General features: G+C 53.0%; 1 protein-coding gene across 1 annotated transcript in view; it reads left to right on the top strand.

The window, feature by feature from the left end:
* Positions 1-15,759, top strand: part of SMG9 (SMG9 nonsense mediated mRNA decay factor) — an 18,393-nt gene extending 2,634 nt beyond the window's left edge. The window contains exons 2-13 of the mRNA XM_004388777.2: positions 1,005-1,079; positions 1,171-1,438; positions 1,540-1,637; positions 3,007-3,119; positions 6,361-6,472; positions 9,337-9,432; positions 9,838-9,923; positions 12,273-12,379; positions 13,135-13,242; positions 13,402-13,530; positions 13,908-14,052; positions 15,249-15,759. Of these exons, the coding sequence (XP_004388834.1) occupies positions 1,005-1,079; positions 1,171-1,438; positions 1,540-1,637; positions 3,007-3,119; positions 6,361-6,472; positions 9,337-9,432; positions 9,838-9,923; positions 12,273-12,379; positions 13,135-13,242; positions 13,402-13,530; positions 13,908-14,052; positions 15,249-15,327 (1,416 nt within the window). The 3' untranslated portion in view covers positions 15,328-15,759. The remainder of the gene's footprint in view (positions 1-1,004; positions 1,080-1,170; positions 1,439-1,539; positions 1,638-3,006; positions 3,120-6,360; positions 6,473-9,336; positions 9,433-9,837; positions 9,924-12,272; positions 12,380-13,134; positions 13,243-13,401; positions 13,531-13,907; positions 14,053-15,248) is intronic.
* Positions 15,760-18,049: the final 2,290 nt, after the last annotated feature.

Here is an 18,049-nt window from a genome sequence, read left to right as displayed (position 1 = left end):
CAGTCCAGGGACAAGGACTAGAAGGCAGGAGGGGACAGGAAAGCTGGTGATAGGGAAACCAAGGTTGAGAAGGGGCAGTGTTGACATGTTGCGGGGTTGTTACCCATTGTCATAGGGCAATATGCGTACTAACTGTTTAATGAGAAACTATTCTGTAAACCTTCATCTAAAGTACAAAAAAAAAAAAGAATTATCTATGTGAGATCAAATTGACAACAGTAACTCAAAAGGTTTGATGGGAAGCCGAGGGAGCAGTGAGTTGAAGATAATGGTGATGGAATAATTTGGAAAAGGATAGTGAGAATAGCAGCACAACTGGAAGAATGTAATCGGTATCACTGAATTGTACATGTAGAAATTTTTGAAATGGTGTATCTTTGGCTGTGTATATTTTCACCAAAAAAGAAAAAGAAAAGGTCCTCCAAGTTCGAGAAGGGAGAGTGTTGACATGTTGTGGGTTTGTTAACCAGCGTCATAAAACGGTATGCGTACTGACTGTAACGAGAAACTATTTGTTCTGTAAACCTTCACCTAAAGTACAATTTAAAAAAAAATAGCCCTGTCAGGAAATTCCTATCGCCATTTGCCAGATGAGGAAACTGAGACTTAAATGAAGGTGATTCCTTATCCAAGTTCACGCAGCCAACAAGAGGCTTGAACCCAGGCGTGTCTAGCTTCAGACCTCTAGCTCCTTCCATGTGGGCTTGTGTCATGGAGGCAGCTCAGTGGAGTGGTGGAGAGCATAGTTCCAGAGCCAGACTGCCTGGGTTCAAATCCTGGCTCCACCACTTACTGGTTGTGTGATTTTGGGAAAGCCACCTAACCTCTCTGGGCCTCAATTTCCTCATATGGAAAATGGGGGTAATAATAGTACCTACCTCATAGGATTGTTGGTAGAGTTGAAGGCGTTAATACGTGAAGGCATTTAGAATAGTGCTGGCACGTGCAAGTGCCCAGGAGAGTCCAGGGAGTCATTTTTGAGTAACTACCCTCCCTCACCACAGGATGGCAGTGAAGAGACAGGCGCTTCAGTCATGCAGAAAACCCCCATCATCCTCTCAAAACCTCCAGCAGAGCGGGTGAGCAGGGAAGACCCTTCAGAAGGAGGGAGGCAGGGAGGGATTAGGGCAGGGAGCTCCCCCATTGACTGGAAACTACTCGCCGCCATAGTCGAAGCAGCTGCCACCACCAACTCCAGCTCCTGCTGCCCCATCTGCCCCAGCCCCTCTGGAGAAGCCTATTGTCCTCATGAAGCCACGAGAGGAAGGGAAGGGGCCTGCGGCCGGGACAGGCGCCTCTACTCCCGAGGGCACTGCCCCGCCACCCCCTGCAGCCCCTGCACCAGCCAAGGGAGAGAAGGAGGGCCAGAGACCCACACAGCCTGTGTACCAGATCCAGAACCGGGGCATGGGCACTGCCGCGCCAGCGGCCATGGACCGTGAGTGGGGCCGGGCACGAACGGGTGGGAGCTGGCACTCCCTCACGCATACACTCTGACCCTTACTGTGACCTCTGTCTCCTGCTTTCTCCTGTCTCCAGCTGTCGTGGGCCAGGCCAAACTGTTGCCCCCAGAGCGCATGAAGCACAGTATCAAGTTGGTGGATGACCAGATGAATTGGTGCGACAGTGCCATTGAGGTACCGGGGGTGCCTCCCTGCTGAGCTTCCCCAGGTCCCGCACCTTCAGCCCCTCAGCGCTCAACTCCAGCCTCTCAGTAGACAGCTCCAGCCTGGACAGCTTTCAGGGAATGGCAGCAGTGAGAGGGGGTGGAATCAGAAAGTTCTCACCTAACCAGGGCTGAACTTCAGTGGCTTGCACCAGCTCAGCTGTGCTGGTTGTTAAAAATACTGAAATACTTTGATGCTGATTGTTAAAGAAGTGTTCCCACTGCCACCCCATGTGCCCTGGGTTGTCCTGCACCGTCCCACACAGGGGGCCTCCTGCACTGGGCTCCAGTTCTCCTCCCCTTCCCCCAGATGTTCCCCCACCTCCCTCCCAGAGGCTCTCACTCTAGTTCAGACTTCACATTCCTGGACCTTTGCACCTGCTTCCCGTCCCAGCCTTCATTTTCCCTCCTCTGCTCTCATGTCACACCCCTGCTCAACTCAGCACCCTCCCCAGTAGCCTGGACTCAGGACCACCTGCAAGTCCACTTGTTACCTGGCCCTGTCACCTCTCTATGTCCACTCTCACATTGACAGCAACTAGGGAGCTTTTTTAAAAAAAGGTCAGTGCCCAGGCTGTACCCTTCAGCACTGTCCTGCAGAACTTTTCTACAATGATGAAAATATTCTATGTTTGTACTGTCAAGTATGGCAACCATAATGAACAGCACAGTCGTAGATATTCTGATTTAATGTATCTAGGGTTGGACCCAGAATTTGCTTTTTTTTGAAGCTCTCCACGTGATTCTAAAGGGTCAGACACAGTTGAAGACATAGCTGTGTCTTTCTGGGGAGTCTTGCTTGCCCTCTGGTGGTGAACATTAGCAGAGCTAGTGGCTCAGAGGTGAAAGTCAGGAATTTCCAGAAGAGCTCCAAATCCTACAGACAAGAGCCAGGACACACTGATCTCCCCTTCCAGCACTCCACTCTTTTCCTCATACTTTCCCATGTTTTCCCAACCTGCCTCAAGCCAAGATGCCTCCCAGCCCTCAGTCACTGGGTCCAGTCTTCTCTGACCTGCCCTTCTACCCCTATGCTTCTCACCTTCTCTTCCCAAGTCCAAGCTTTTCTTTTTCCCACTGTGTTACAACCACACTGAAGTCCTGTCGGCTCCTTGACCACACCAGGCTCTTTCCTGCTTCAGAACCCTCACAGTTGCAGTTCTCTGTGCCAGGAACATTCTACACACGCCTGTTACCACCACTTACACACACAGGCTCCTTGTCCAGTTGAGGGGACCAAGGCTGTCAAATTTTTTCTTCAGGTGGGTGAGCCACAAAGATCCCTCCAGCCCCAGCAGCTGACATATTTGATAGAGTCACATCCCCACATCTTTCCACAGTACCTGTTGGATCAGACTGATGTGTTGGTGGTTGGTGTCCTGGGCCTCCAGGGGACGGGCAAGTCCATGGTCATGTCACTGTTGTCAGCCAACACCCCAGAAGAGGACCAGAGGTGAGGGGCACATCAGATGTTTGTGGAAGGCCAAGAGGGAGGCGGTTACCCCCACCTGGGGCAGGGGGAGGGTGGGCCTTGGGGTTGCAGTGGTTTTACTGAGGGACGTTGGGAAGTTGCTTTCTCTCCGTGGGCCTCAACGTCTTTATCACATGATGAGTATGGATTGGACTAAATCTGTGTAGCTCCCATCCTGTTCCTTCCTCCCTTACCCAGGAAATGACACAGAGCCCAGCCAGGAAGCAGGATGATGTAGTCATTAAGGCTTTGGATTGAGGTCCACCTTAGTCTTGGACCTGCTGCTCACCAGCTGGTTGACCTTCGGCAGATCAGTTGACCTTCCGATATCTCACTTCCTTACCTAAAAGTGGGTTTTGGGAGGATGAAGTAAAATCAGACGGGCGAAAAGTTAACAAACACCTGGCACAAAGCAAAGGCTCAAAGGATGGTGGCTGATATGGCCTGGGAGAGAGGGTAGGGACAGAGAGCTGAATGCAGGGAGCTGGGTTCTAGACCAGTCCCTGCTGTGTCACTTTGGGAGAATGACTTTACCTCTCTGACCAGGGAGGATTGTTCAGGAGGATTCCCTGGCCTGAACAACATTCTTGTGGTGTGACTGTGAAGGTAAAGGGTGGAAGCCACTGTGAATAAAGGATTTTGAGGAGATTAGAGCTTAAAAGAGAGGACCTAAAACTGGGGACAAAGAAGGAAAAAGGCAGGGATTAGGGAGCAGGGGAGATAAGCAGTCTAAGGGAGAGTCAAAATGGGGGATGAGAAGGGGTAGTAGTCACTTGGTGTTGTAAGGAACAGAGACAAATCATTTATGTCCAAAAAATAGGGGTTTATTTCTTTGATAAAGTAGGTGGTATTAGCCTGGATTCCATGGATGAGCACTGGGGGACCATGAACCCCCTAACAGTATGTGCAGGATTTAGCCCACATCTGCAGTCATTCTCACGGACCTCCGAGGGGGCTGAGGGAGACCTAGAAAAGGTTAGGAGCCACTGTTGTGAGCTCGTCCCTCCACCAGAACCGGGCTCTGAGGTTCCTCCACCTTTGGTGGACTGTCTGCCTTTCTCTTAGGTCTCTTCCCCTCTCTGCAGTGATCACTCACGGCTTTAGCTCAGTGTAGCTCCACTTGGCAACAATATTCATTCTTTCCATTTCACCTTCCACCCACAGCTAGCAAAATTTACCTCTGATTCTGGGTTCAGATTCCTAAGAAAGCATCCTGTTGGCCAGCTGGTTTTTTTGAGCCACATCAGCCTCTGGTATGGTGGCCTTTGGTGCCAACACTTGTCGTCAAGTCCTATTGGTTTTACCTCCCAGTTTATAATTCATCTGCTTCTCACCTGCTCCACTCCCACCTCCCTGGTCCAAGCCACTAGCATCTCCCTGGCAGATGCCAAGTGCCTCCTGACTGGTCTCCCTGCTTTAGTTCAATTCAGCAAGTACTTACTGAGGGCCTACTGTGTGCCAGGCACTGTTCTAGGTGCTGGGGTTACAACAGTCAATAAAAGTGACAAAAGTCTTTGTCCTCACGGGGATTGCATTTTAAATGGGAAGACAGAGTAAACAAAATAAATAAATGCGTTTGGCATGTCAAAAAAAAGTAACAAAACAAGGGAGGCAGTTGTGGGACTGGGCTACAATTTTCAGAACGATGGCGAGGGAAGGCCTTGCTAAGGGGGACATTTGAGGAAAAGCAGACTTTGAAGGAGGTAAGCATTCCAGTCCAGGGATTGGCAGGAGCTTGCCTGGCGTGTGTGCGGCTAGCTTGGGGGCTGATGAGCTGGAATAGCGTGAGCAAGGGAGTCATAGAAGATGAGGTCAGAGAGGCAGAAAGAGGCCCAGTGGTACTGGGCCTTGTAGGCCATTACCCACTCTTTCTGCCCTGCAGTCCTCGCCACATTGCTGTAAGGGGGAGCTTTTGAAAACCAAAATCCGATCTGATCACTCCTCTGCTTAAATCTCTCCAGTGGCTTCTCCAGGCTCAAAGGCCAAAGCCCAGCTCCTTACCATGCCTCGCAAGGGCCTGTGTGGCCTCTTCTTGCTCCCTGCCCCTCTCACTCTCTGCTCTAAACGTGCTGGTCTTTCATTCCTTGTACAATTCACCTGTCCTCTGCCTGGAATATTCTTCCTCTGTCTCTGTCCTCGCACATGCTCCCGCTTGCCTAATTAACCCTGTCTTTCATCTGTGGCATTGTTATTCCCCTCTTCAGGGGAGCCCTCCCCAGCTCCACCCACTAAGTCATCCCCACTTGACGCAGTACTTACCTCTCCTTCTAACACCCACAGTTACTGATGTACATGTATTTGTAAGCTAGACCAGAAGCTCCTTGGGAGCAGAGACTGTCCATTTCACTGCTATGTCCTTGGTATCTGGCACTTAGGAGGTCTTCAGTACCTCCGCGTTTGTTAAGTGGAAGGCTACCTGCTTTCTGTCAGACAACAAAAAAGCATCTCAGAGAGGTAGGAATTTCCCTTTGAGAGGTAGGTACTCTTATCCTGATTTTACACATTGAAAGACGTATAGTCAGGTTTGTCCCGATTGTTAAGTAAAAATCCATTTGTCGCAGTCATGGAGTGACCAAGTTGAGCTCAGTGGTTTAGAGCAAGGCCTAGCTCTGCCGGCTTTGCCCGTATGTCCCCAGCACCCAGCGTGGGTAGAAATGAGGGTGACTGCTGATGGGGAAGAGCTGGGAACCAAGACACCAGACTACCTCTAACCGTGGGGTGTTCAGTGCTGCATCCCCAGTGCCTGGCATAGAGCAGGTGCACTTGGTAACTGATAGTTAACAATAATATACCATCTGTCAGGCACTTTTCTAAGGGTTTTACATGTATTAACCTCCCAGTAACCCTAGAGGCTTGGTGCCGTTGTTACCCTCATTTTACAGATGAGGAAACTGAGGAGAAAGACGTTAAGGAACTTGCCCAGTGCTATGCAACCAGGAAGAGGCAGGGCTGGAATTTGAGCCCTAGCAGTCTGTGAGTCCTTACTCTTAAACTCCTCTGTCTGCTGATCTTGTTAAGTAAACTAACGAATCTGCTGATAAGTAGGAGTGAAGTCATATGGTATAAAACATGCCCCCCTCAGACAGCAGGGGCCTTGGATGGAAGGCTTTGTGGGCAGGCAGGGAACCCAGCCTCACATAATCGTTTTGCAAGGTCACACTCTGGAGATGTCAGAGGCCTAGAACCAGACCTCTCATGTACCCCCACTCCCTCCTCTCCTCAGGGCATATGTTTTCCGGGCCCAGAGCGCTGAAATGAAGGAACGAGGGGGCAACCAGACCAGTGGCATCGACTTCTTCATTACGCAAGAGCGGATCGTTTTCCTGGACACGCAGGTGCCAGCCCTCACCTGCCCCGTCCTGCTGCACGGCTCATCCACCCCCATCTCTGAATGCTTTCAAGCCAGAACCCTGCTTGGGTTCCATGTGGTTCCAGTCAAGCCACAGACATGCCGGGTGCCCTTGGGCAATCTCTTCCTAGCCCTCAGTATCCTCTTGTCAAGATTTGTCTCCCTCTCATCCAGCTTCTACGTGGTAGCCTAAAGAATCTTCCGGTACAGTGGTTAAAAGTCTGGGCCCTGGGGCTAGGCTGTCTGTATTTTAGGTCCTGCCTTTAGATCTTACTAGCTGGATAGCTTTGTATAAGTTTTAACCCCTCTAGACCTGAGTTTCTTCATCTGTAAGTGAGTATGATAGTTGTACTCAACCTCAGAGGATAGTTGTGAGGAATCAGTAAAACAGTTCAGGCAGTCTTGGCGCAGGACCAGACGCGCTTAGCCCTCAGGCTCGTCAGACTACTGCTGGAGCTGACCGACCATGTGTTTGTTGACAGGCAGCTTTCCTCAGCTTTGCCACTGCTCGCAGGCAGAGTCTGTGTTTCTCATCCTGGCATTCAGAGCTTGTGAGGCCTTGACTCCTTCAGACATTTCTAGCCTCACCCTCTGTGGCATGTTCGCTGGCCCCACCACCGCAAGTGCACCACGAGTCCTCGCCACGGTCTCTCCCCCTGGGCCTTCCACATCCTGTGCCCTGCACCTGGAGCCACCTACGAGCCGTGTGACCTTGACCAAGTTATTTAACATTTCCACTCCTTAATTTTCTCTTCTGTAAAATGGGGAAAACAATATTGCCCACTTCATAGGGTTTTTGTGATGTTTCAATGAGTTAATTCAAGGGAAGTCCTTTCAGCAGCACCCAGCACATCAAAAAAAAACCAAACCCATTGCCGTCAAGTCGATTTTGACTCATAGTGACCCTATAGGACAGAGTAGAACTGCCCCGTAGGGTTTCCAGGGAGCAGCTGGTGGATTCGAACTGCCAACGTTTTGGTTAGCAGCCAAGCTCTTAACCAGTACTCCACTAGAGCTCCAAACTCATTACCATCAAGTCGATTCAGACTCATAGCAACCCTATAGGACAGAGTAGAACTGCCCTGTAGGGTTTCCAGGGAGCAGTGGGTGGATTTGAACTGCTGGCTTTTTGGTCAGCAGCCATAGCTCTTAACCATTGCGCCACCAGGGATAATACTCTTAGCTGTTAGTACCATTATTATTAGAACACGCTCTCTCTCCTTGCTTTTTTGCCCATATAATGTCTTCTCCAAGGAGCCCTGGTAGTGCAGTGGTTAAGCGCTCCGCTGCTAACTGAAAGGTTGGTGATTCGGACCCACTAGCGGGAGAAAAGACCTGGTGATCTTCTCCCATAAAGATTACAGCCTTTGAAATGCTAAAGGGCAGTTTACTGTGTCCTATAGGGTTGCTATGAGTCGGTATTGATTTGACAGCAGCGGGTTTTAAGGAGCCCTGGTGGTGCAATGGTTAAGCACTAGACTGCTAACTGAAAGGTTGGCCGTTCAAACCCATCAGCCACTGCACAGGCGGAAGACCTGGTGATCTGCTTCTGTAAAGATTACAGCCTTGGAAGCCCTGTGGGGCAGTTCTCTGTCATACAGGGTTGCTATGAGTTGGAATCAACTCAGTGGCAACAGGTTTAATGCCTTTTCCTCCCTGAAGACACTGCTGGGTCGCTGCCTACTCCTGGCAGCCTTCCCCTCCTCTGAGTGCCCACTGTTGGCCTGTGTACCCTCCGTGACAACAAGTCATCCACCAGTCTCAGTGCTGTGCACGGCTCCCTTTCCAGCTGCCTGGAGCACTTTAGGTGAGGAGCCCTGGCTGTTGGCCAAGGGCACGGGCCTGGCCCATAGTCAGTGCTCAGTCAGTATTGGTGGAACAGAGGAGTTCTGATCACTGTGGGCATTGATGACACGAGAGTGAAAAACATTCTACACATGTGGCACCTGGCCTGTGTGCCAGGCCATGTGCAGGGGCCACCAGGACCTCGAGCCAGATTGAACATGCTGTGAGCTGGGTCAGGGGCCCATTGGGGGAGAACAGAAGTTAACAAGCCAGAATAGAATTGCACTGTGTTTGGTGTTTTAGAGTGAGCGGTCTAAAAGAAGACTCCTCTAAAAGAAGTGTCATGCAGTAAGAAGTCAACAGACTTTCAAGCTAATTTATGTCTTATAGTTTTTAAATTCGGAGCCTTGGTGGCCCAGTGGTTAAGAGGTCGGCTGTTAACCAAAAGATCAGCAGGTCGAATTCACCAGCCTCTCCTTGGAAACTATGGGGTAGCTCTACTCTGTCCTATAGGGTCACTGTGAGTCGGAATCAACTCAGTGGCAATGGGTTTGGGTTTTTGAGTCTTTAAATTCAGGACTCCTTTAAGAAAAGTTTGGTGAGCTCACCACCGATCGTTTTCCATACACTGGTGCGATTTTTAAAACCTCACCAATTTTCACACGAACGATTGTTTTTTGACCCAAGTAGTTAGCAAAGTTTTGAAAGCATTTCAAACAGCTAACAACACAAAGGGTCTTTAAGGGCATGACTCATTCACATTAGTGTTATTACATTTATTAGCAGGAAGCAATTTCTCCTTTTGGGGCAGGAGGAGCTGGAGAGCAGCGCTGACTGCATGCAGGAGTTGGGGAAAGTATCTGCTCTGAAACTTTTCTCTTGAGCCTCACAGAGTCTTGCTGGCTAGCACTGCTAATCAGAAGCTTCCCGCTTGTGTTTCTGGCCTTATTTTGTTCTGAGAGTGGCAGTGTACTTGCCTTCAACATGTGGAACTTGGGTAGCTGTGACCCCTAGGGTCCCATCCCCCAGCGCCTTCCCTGACACCCTCTTCTGTTGCTTGCACAGCCCATCCTGAGCCCCTCCATCTTGGACCATCTCATCAATAACGACCGCAAACTGCCTCCAGAGTACAACCTTCCCCACACCTATGTTGAGATGCAGGTGAGATCCCCCCTGCCTGCCCCAGGAGATCTGTGATGGTGAGCTAGATAGGGCTGACCTGGTCTCTGCTTCAGAATAGCCCGGGTGCCCCAAGGGCTGTAGGATGAGGAGGCATGGAGAGTCAGCTGGTTCCCCCCCTGGCTCTGCCCCGCAGGAGAGTCACTCCCACCCGCGCCCTCTTCAAGCCTCCATACCACCTGTGTAGAATGGACTGGTGATTCCTGCCTTGCAGGATTTCAGGACAGCCCTTGTGGAAAGTGCTTAGCACAGTGCTGGGCACACAGTGGCTGCGCAAAGGCTCTGCAGCCCGTGCCCTGCTGCTCCCTCAGCTGAGTCTTAGAATCAGGGAACCCAGTTCTGGAAAGGGGCCCCCCAACTCTGTTGTCACTTCCTGCCCACCCTCAGTCACTGCAGATCGCTGCCTTTCTTTTCACCGTGTGCCACGTGGTGATTGTCGTCCAGGACTGGTTCACGGACCTCAGTCTGTACAGGTGAGGAACTGGTGGGGATGTGTGGGGCAAGGGGGGTTGGTGAGACAGGAGACAGAGCGCCAGGGACTTGGAGCCATTGGCCCAAGGTCTCACAAGTTCCACACAGCAGCCAGAGGGACCCTTTTAAAATGTAAGCCAGAGCAGCCCCCCTACACACACACAAAGGCATACAACCCTCTGCTGATTTTGCACATTGCTTAGGACACAATCCAAAGTCCTTCCGTGCACGGCTTACATGGTCCTTGCGATCAGTTCTTGGTCACCTCTCTGACACTGTCTCCCACTCCTCCCTCGCTTTCTCCTTGCAACCGCACTGGCCTCGGGGCTGCTCCTCACCCAGCCCAGGGCCTCTGCTCCCCTCACCGCTCAGCTGGAAACACTTCCCACACGTCTTCTCAGATGCCCTCCCTCGTGTCCTTCAAGCCACCCTCAGACCTTCCCTGACCGTCTTCCATATCCCCCCCCTTTCCTCTCACCTCTTACTCTGCTGTACTTTCCTTCATTACCCTTATCAGCCCCTGACAGGTCTGTTTATGATCTCTCTCCCTCACTAGAATGGAAGCCTCAGGAGGGCAGGGTCCCCAGTGCCTCACACAGTGCCTGGGACACTTGTTGAATGGCTGGTGTGGTCGTTGGAGTCCTGGCCATCTCCTCCGGGCATGTGTGTCCTCCCCTTGGTCCTCTGGCAGGCAGGGAAGGAGAGGGAGTCAGGGCTTGGCAGGGTGTCTGCCTGAAGTAGCCAGAGGCTCCAGGAGTGCCCCCACTACAAGACTGGCTCAGAACCTCAGGCCACAGTGATTCCCCTTGGCCTCAGGTCCCAGTAGACAGCTATTGGGGAGGCCAGCAGCTTTGGGCACAGGGCACAGGCAGAAGGAAAGAACCGGGGCTCACAGGGAGGGAAGAGCCAGGATTGAGGAAGCAGATGGCTCCAAAGTCAGGCAGCCCTGGGTCTGAATCCCAGCCCTTATCGGGCGTGTGTCTTCCCTTTTCTCATTTCCTCAACAGCAGGACTATTTTGGGCGGGTTAAGTGAGTTACAGACTTTAAAGCATTCAGCAGAGTATCCGGCTATAGTAAGCACTCGATAGATGGAGGCTCACTGGTTTTATTAGTAAGCCTGGGGGCGGGGGTGAGCTGTGGGTCTGACTGGCAGCAGTAGAGACTTGCTGGAGTAGCCAGCTGTTGCGGCCAGATCTGAGTGACTTAATTGTGACACACCCCTCCCACCACCATCGGCCACTGGGATTCATTCATTCGGCAGACGTTTGGACCATCTGTGTATGCCGGGCACTGTTCTGGGCATGGGGGATACAGAAGGATACTGCCCAAGAGGAGTTTATGGTCTTGGGAGGATGTTGGCTCAGGGGCTGGCATGGGGCAGAGCTTTGTGTATAAGGCCAGAGTCTACAGATGGGCTTCTCAAAGGCGGTGAGCCCTGGATAGTGTGGATGATGGGTTTGTGTGTTCCAGGGTGTCTTGTGTGGGGACAGTACCCACAGTTTTTATCAGATGCCCTTATTCCTTACCTTAAATGACAAGTTTATTTGCTCTTATATATTCAAGGAATCTGTTATTGTTGTTTTGGAGCCCTGGTGTACAGTGGTTGACAGCTGTAGCTGCTAACCAAAAGGTCAGTGGTTTAAATCCACCAGCCGCTCCTTGGAAACCCTATGGCGCAGTTCTCCTCTGTCCTACAGGGTCGCTGTTAGTCGGGATTGACTCGATGGCAATGGGTTTGGTTTTGGGTTTTTTTATCATTATTATTTTAAGGTGTCCTGGTGGTGCACGGGAGCCCTGGTGGCGCAGTGGTTGAAGGCTGGGCTGTTAACCAAAAGGTCCGCAGTTCGAATCCCCCAGCTGCTTCTTGGAAACCCTATGGGGCAGTTCTAATCTGTCCTATTAGGATCACTATGTGTCGGAATTGACTCGACGGCAGTGGGTTGGGTTTGGTGGCGCGTTGGTTAAGCACTTGGCTGCTAACTGAAAGGTCGGCAGTTCGGACCCACCAGGTGCTCCGTGGGAGAAAGACGTGGCAGTCTGCTTCTGTAAAGATGACAGACTTGGAAACTCTGTGGGGCAGTTCTGCTCTGTGCTGTAGGGTCACTATGAGTCAGAATCGACTCAGTGGGAATGGGTTCGGTTTTGGTCTATTATTATTTTAAAATAGTGTAAACACATAAAAAATGCATGCAGTTGACATGGGCCCATGTACTGGTGTCTGAGAGAGTGGTCTCATTTTCCTGAGCATGGCTGTAGCTTTCATCAGATCCTCAAAGGGAGCACCATCCCCACACAGTGGGACATGGGGTGCCAGTGCAGGAGTGACAAGGTCTCCCCCCAAAACCCCAAGGTTCCTGCAGACAGCAGAGATGGTGAAGCCCTCCACCCCATCCCCCAGCCACGAGCCCAGCAGTTCATCAGGCTCTGATGAAGACACCGAGTACTACCCCCACCTGGGTGAGAGGCTTTTGGGGGGCTGGCTGGGCAGGTGGGAGCAAGAAGGAAGGGGAGGGGGGAGAAGCAAGGAGCACTCCGGGGAGATGGGGAGGAAGAGGAGGGTGGGAAGCTGGGAGGTGTCCCCTTCTGAGAGTTGTGAGGAGGGAAGTCAAAACGGATTAGGTGCTACTTCCTCTCAGGCTCCCACTCCCTCAGCCCAGCCCTGGCCCTCAAGGTCTGGCCACCCGAGTCTGGGTCTGGCTCTGTGATTAGACTGGCAATCTTTTGGGGTCACTGGCATTTCCCAGCATGGGCTCAGGAAATGAGTGTTTAGTGACTCCAGGGGCCCCGTCCGCCCCATTCTCCCTCCTCTAGCCTTTGCACATGCGGTTCCTCATGTCCTTTCTCGGCTGTACTAACACACTTGTCTTTTCCAAAGTTCTCCCGCACTTATGACCCCACCCCACCCCACCCCACCCCACCCCACCCCAGACTCTGGCCTCGCTAAGCCCCGTGTGCCTCTTCTGTCATACGCCTGACCGTGGAGCCATCTTCCTCACCTCTCTTCCATGAGGCTGGGGGCTCCTTGAGGGCAGAAGCCAGATCTGTCCCCAGCATTGCCCTGCACAGGGCCTGGTGCTAAGTGGGAAGTTACATCAACGTTTACCCAGTGATCTGAACTGAGGGGTAAGGGCAGATCCTTGGGGTGAGATGGGAGTCCACAAGGCCTCGCCCCATCTGCCTCACCAGGGCCCCATCTCCCTTCCCGCCCTCAGTCTTCCTGCAGAACAAAGCTCGACGAGAGGACTTCTGTCCCCGAAAGCTGCGGCACATGCACCTGATGATCGACCAGCTCATGGCCCACTCCCATCTGCGCTACAAGGGTGAGGGTGCCCAAACCCCCACCCTCACCCTGGCCAGCAGCCTCCTAGCTCCTGACCCAGCCCATGGCACAGACCGCAGACGAGCTTCCTGACCCCAATGCAACCATCGCCCCCTCCCCACAACACAGTACTGGCAAGCTGACGCGGTCTCTCCTCCAGGTACTCTGTCCATGTTACAGTGCAACGTCTTCCCGGGGCTCCCTCCTGACTTCCTGGACTCTGAGGTCAACTTGTTCCTTGTGCCTTTCATGGACAGCGAAGCAGAGAGTGAAAACCCGCCAAGGGCAGGTGCAGTCACCCCTCAGGGGCATCTGGTCCGTAGAGACAGGTCCTTCCCTGGTCTGGGGAGACACGGGCCCCCACCCTGGTCGGAGGGAGACATGGACCCACTCTGGTCTGAGAGGAGACTGGGATGGCTTTGGTCTGGGGGTGACGTGGACCTGTACTGACCTGGGAGTGACATGGGCCACCCTGGTCTAAGAGGAGGGTGTCCCCAAGACACTTGAACCCTTTCCTAGGAACCTTTTGCAGAGTCGTGCAGGCACAGGAGGAGCTGGGCCAGGCCTTACCTCCGAGTGCTCCATGAAGTCCAGGACACTGGTTGACTGGAAGGAGGGCCCTGCCTGGCAGGTTACCCCCCCTTACTCTCCCCCGAAACCTTCCAGGACCTGGCTCCAGCCCACTCTTCTCCCTTCTGCCTGGGTACCGTGGCCACCCCAGTTTCCAGTCTTTGGTGAGCAAGCTCCGGAGCCAGGTGATGTCCATGGCCCGGCCACAGCTGTCGCACACGATCCTCACTGAGAAGAACTGGTAAAAGCCCTTGGCAGAGGGGTTCAACGCAGACGTCCACCCGGGTGCAGAGAAGGGGGCTCCTAGAGATCTGTGTGACCCCAATAAGGCCCTTCCCCTCTCCAGCCTGTTTCCTTTTCTGAAATGTTGGCAGTTGCTACCATCTTGTAAGCAATTCTCCCATTCCGGCAACCTGCAGTCTTGAATTTCTCCTCTTGATTAATCAGTGATTTGTGGGGAAATTTAGGCTCAGAGAGGAAGTGGCTTGTCCAAGGCCACAAAGGGAGGAAGTACCTGTGGGTAAGTGTCATTTGATTGTTAGAAGTAGGACCAGTCAGCCCAGTTAAGCTTACAGAAGGTCTGTTACAAGGATCCTTTCTGGGTGCAGAAAGCATAGCCTCACAGGAGACAGGAGCCAGCAAGCCAGTGGAGCCCCAGAAGCTGCACCTTCCAGCTCTCCCAGGTTGCATGACCTCATCCTCTTTCCTCTCTCTCTGCCTGCTGGCATTCCCCGCCTGGCCTTGGCACAGCCCTGCACCACCTCCGCAGCCCCTACTTCATGTGACTGCCTCTGTCCAGAGCCCACAGCAGATGGATCCAGGGACGCCCCATCTTATTCTCAAACTCCTATGAAGGATAACTAGATGGGCCTCGGGCCTGGCTCCCCTTGGTCTGCTTGTAGTCAGCTGTGGCCAGAAGGGCCAAGGGGTGCAGACAACAGTAGGCAGCCATTCTGGGGAGCGCAGGGCGGGAGCGGGCGGCGCTAGTTTCAGTCCCAGCTCTGCTCCTCCCTTTGGGCTACCCAGGGCCCAGTCGGGGGAGGAGAATTCGGGGGTGGAAGGTTGTGCAGCTGCTGTTCAGTGTTTCTCATCATCACAAGACCCTGGAGGGAACTGGAGATAGGAGCCCCCACCCACACAAGCCAACACTGAGCAGAGTGGGAGGAATTCTGGACTTGGGGGGTGGGGACTTGAGGTCTTAGCCCAAGCCCAGCACCTTCAGCTTTGTCTACCCTGGGTGAGGTAAGAAAAGCAGGACCACCTCCCTTCACTGCCAGCATCTCCCTTAAGTCCCAGTTGAGGGGACCAGGCTCCGAGAGGCTCAGACCCACACCTCAGGTCAGACGCTAGGCCTCAGTTTCTTCACCTGTCCAGGGCAGGTGTCAGGCGGGGTGGGGCCCAGCCAGGGCCACCCTGACTGCTGACGTCCTCTCACAGGTTCCATTATGCTGCCCGGATCTGGGATGGGGTGAGAAAGTCCTCTGCACTGGCAGAGTATAGCCGCCTGCTGGCCTGAGGCCGAGGGAGGAATGTCATGCAGGGAACCCCCTTCCGGGTCTCCGGTGGACGGCGAGGGAACACACGCGTCCTCCCTCTGGCACGTGGAGAGTGGCAGCGGGTCTGAGGGACGAAGACCGCGACTTTCTCAGCTGGAGACACGAGGTGTCCAGGGCCAGGCCCACCTCAATGGAGGGTTGTTCAGGTGGTGACTTTGAGATCCCGCCCCGACCTGCAATGGGGCGGCCCTCCTGAGTCCCCCACAGGGACAGGCAGTGGGAGGGGCCTGAATGGTCATAGCAGGAAGCCCAAGCTCCATCTTGACCCCCCTCTGCAGGGGCAGCAGCTACAGGTCCGTCTTCCCTGACTCCAGGGGATAAAGCGTGAGACAGGGTCTGGAGGGCTCTTTTTTGGGGTAGGTCTGGTGGTTCACATAAATATTGTCATGCAAGCCTGGTCTCGTATTCGTATTCCTTTCTATCCAGCATGCTGTCCTGGGAAGCAGGGCACCTTTGGCACCAGCTGTTGTGGGCAGGTTGTCCTCGGCCACCCATTGGAGCCTGAACTTCCTGCAGAGACACATCCACTGTGGGTCACAGGGTTGTGTGGAGCAGATGAATACTGAAAGCCCCTAGAAAGGGGTGTTCTGTTTCCCAGGGTGCCATCAAGCCTCCCATCTTGGTGGGATATAGATGGGAGAACACAGCATCAACCCTCAGTTAAATACAGTACCCCCCTCGTTTGTTCTCACTCCAAGGCTGTACCTGGCTTTGGTTAAATGCATTAAATACAGTGGCTACTTGTGGTTATAAAATAGAGCATGTCCTTAGTGACACAGGGTACTTACTCTAGTTGATACGGTTTCTACTCTTGTTCAGATACCATACGTTACCCTTACAGACAGTGCCTGTGGTTGGCTAAATATAGTGCCTTCCCTTATATCCCTTGTCTACTCTTGGTGAAAAACAGTCCCAGTGTGCTGTCACAGCAGCTAGAGTCACATAACAATGTGTGTATAAATTTTTGTATGAGAAACTAACTTGAACTGTAAACTTTCACTTAAAGCACAATTAAAAAAAAGAGAAGCGGTCCCTACCCTGGTGGTGCAACAGTTAAGTTCGGCTGCTAACTGAAAGGTTGGCGGTTCAAGCCCACCCAGCCTCTCCGAGGGAGAAAGACCTGGCGATCTGCTCCCATGGAGATTACAGCCAAGAAGACCCTATGGGGCTCTTCTACTCTGTCACATGGGGTCGCTATGAGTTGAAAGTGGACGCAACAGCACCTAACAACACCTTTAATTTACATCCAGAACCTACTCTCAGGTAAATACTCTTTTTACCTTCAATATAGTACATAATCTTGGTTCAGTGTTTCCCAAAGTGTCTCTCCAAATTGATGTGTTCACCCCACCCACCTCAAGTTAGCCCTGACCCTCAAATCATGCCACTGCATGCTGTCAATAAATCCATCAGTTCTCTAGCCAGCTGAATGCCTCATCCACCCAGTACCCCCAATGCCACTTCTCTGGCTTCCCTTTGCCCTCGGCATACCCATACAGCTCTGCTATGTGTGTAAATCCCTGGATCTTTCGAGAAAAACAGCAGAAGGCAGTGGGGGGCAGTGAAGAGTACTCAGCAGGCCTGAGAAGGTCTGGCCGGAAGTGGGAATCCATGCTTGACTCTACAGAGGGGCTGTGGAGTGGAGGTAGAGCTGGAGCAGCCTCGGCACTGTCACTCCCTCCCTGACTGTGAGCCTTAGGGGGCGCCCTCCTCTCTGGCCCTCCATGATCCCAACATTATGGTAATCCTCGAGGTCCCGAAAGCTGTGACATTCACTCCCCCCTTACGGAAATGCTTCTAATCGTATTGTCCCACTGCCTCGACCTGCGCTGAAACTCCTGTCCTCTCTAGCTAGTTACCTGCTCTTCCCATGCCCCGTGTCCCATCCCCAACTCTGGTTGACTTGGGGGTTCACCAGTGGTGAAGGTGGGAGCAGTGGCCAGAGAGGGCATAAGACCAAAGGCAGAAACATACAAGCACATGGCTGAGCCCAGTAGAGCTGGGGCTTGAGTTTCTTCCTTCCTATCCCCCAACCCCAGCCATCCTGGGGACAGCTTGTGTCCTCCACACCCTTCCCTGCCACCTCCGGCTGACCTAGGCTCATGATTCAGATTCACTTGGGAGCTTGTGGTTCGTGTTGGTGAAGAAGGGCTGAACCAGCACACTCTAGTTGTCCTTGGCTGCCACCTCCAGGGACGTGTGGGGCACCTGGTAGGTGGTGACAAAGGAGATGCAGCAGGTGGCCAAGGTGCCCAGCATAGGCATAGCAGCTCCTGGGTGAAGGTGGAGTCCGCTCCAGAGGCCTGGCCCAGCAGTTCCACCGCCAGTGCCTCAGTGACCTTGGTCCACAGGCCCTGTGTTGCCACCAGGATCTGGGGCTGGCGCTGGCCTCTGCTCAGCCAGTTTGCCGAGGGCGTAGCTGTCTAGCCCGCAGCTGTTTGCGGTAGCCTTCCAGGCAGTGCATGAGTGTGTCCAGGTCACATGACACACCCTGTTTATGTCCAGCACAGGACTCAGGTTGATGCCACAGGCCACTGTGGCCACCAGCCAGTGTACTGCCGCAGTAATGCCTCCTCTAGGATGGACCACGAGATGACGGGCACAGTCACTGGGAACACACGCCACTTGTGGTCTCCAGTTTTTACCATCCTCCAGCAGGTGGAAGTCATATTGCCCAACTTA

Source organism: Trichechus manatus, unplaced genomic scaffold (assembly GCF_000243295.1).
Source record: "Trichechus manatus latirostris isolate Lorelei unplaced genomic scaffold, TriManLat1.0 scaffold00216, whole genome shotgun sequence".
Classification (NCBI taxonomy): Eukaryota; Metazoa; Chordata; class Mammalia; order Sirenia; family Trichechidae; genus Trichechus; species Trichechus manatus.
The sequence above is the reverse complement of the archived record's forward strand: the minus strand, read 5'-3'. Positions and strand labels throughout refer to the sequence as shown.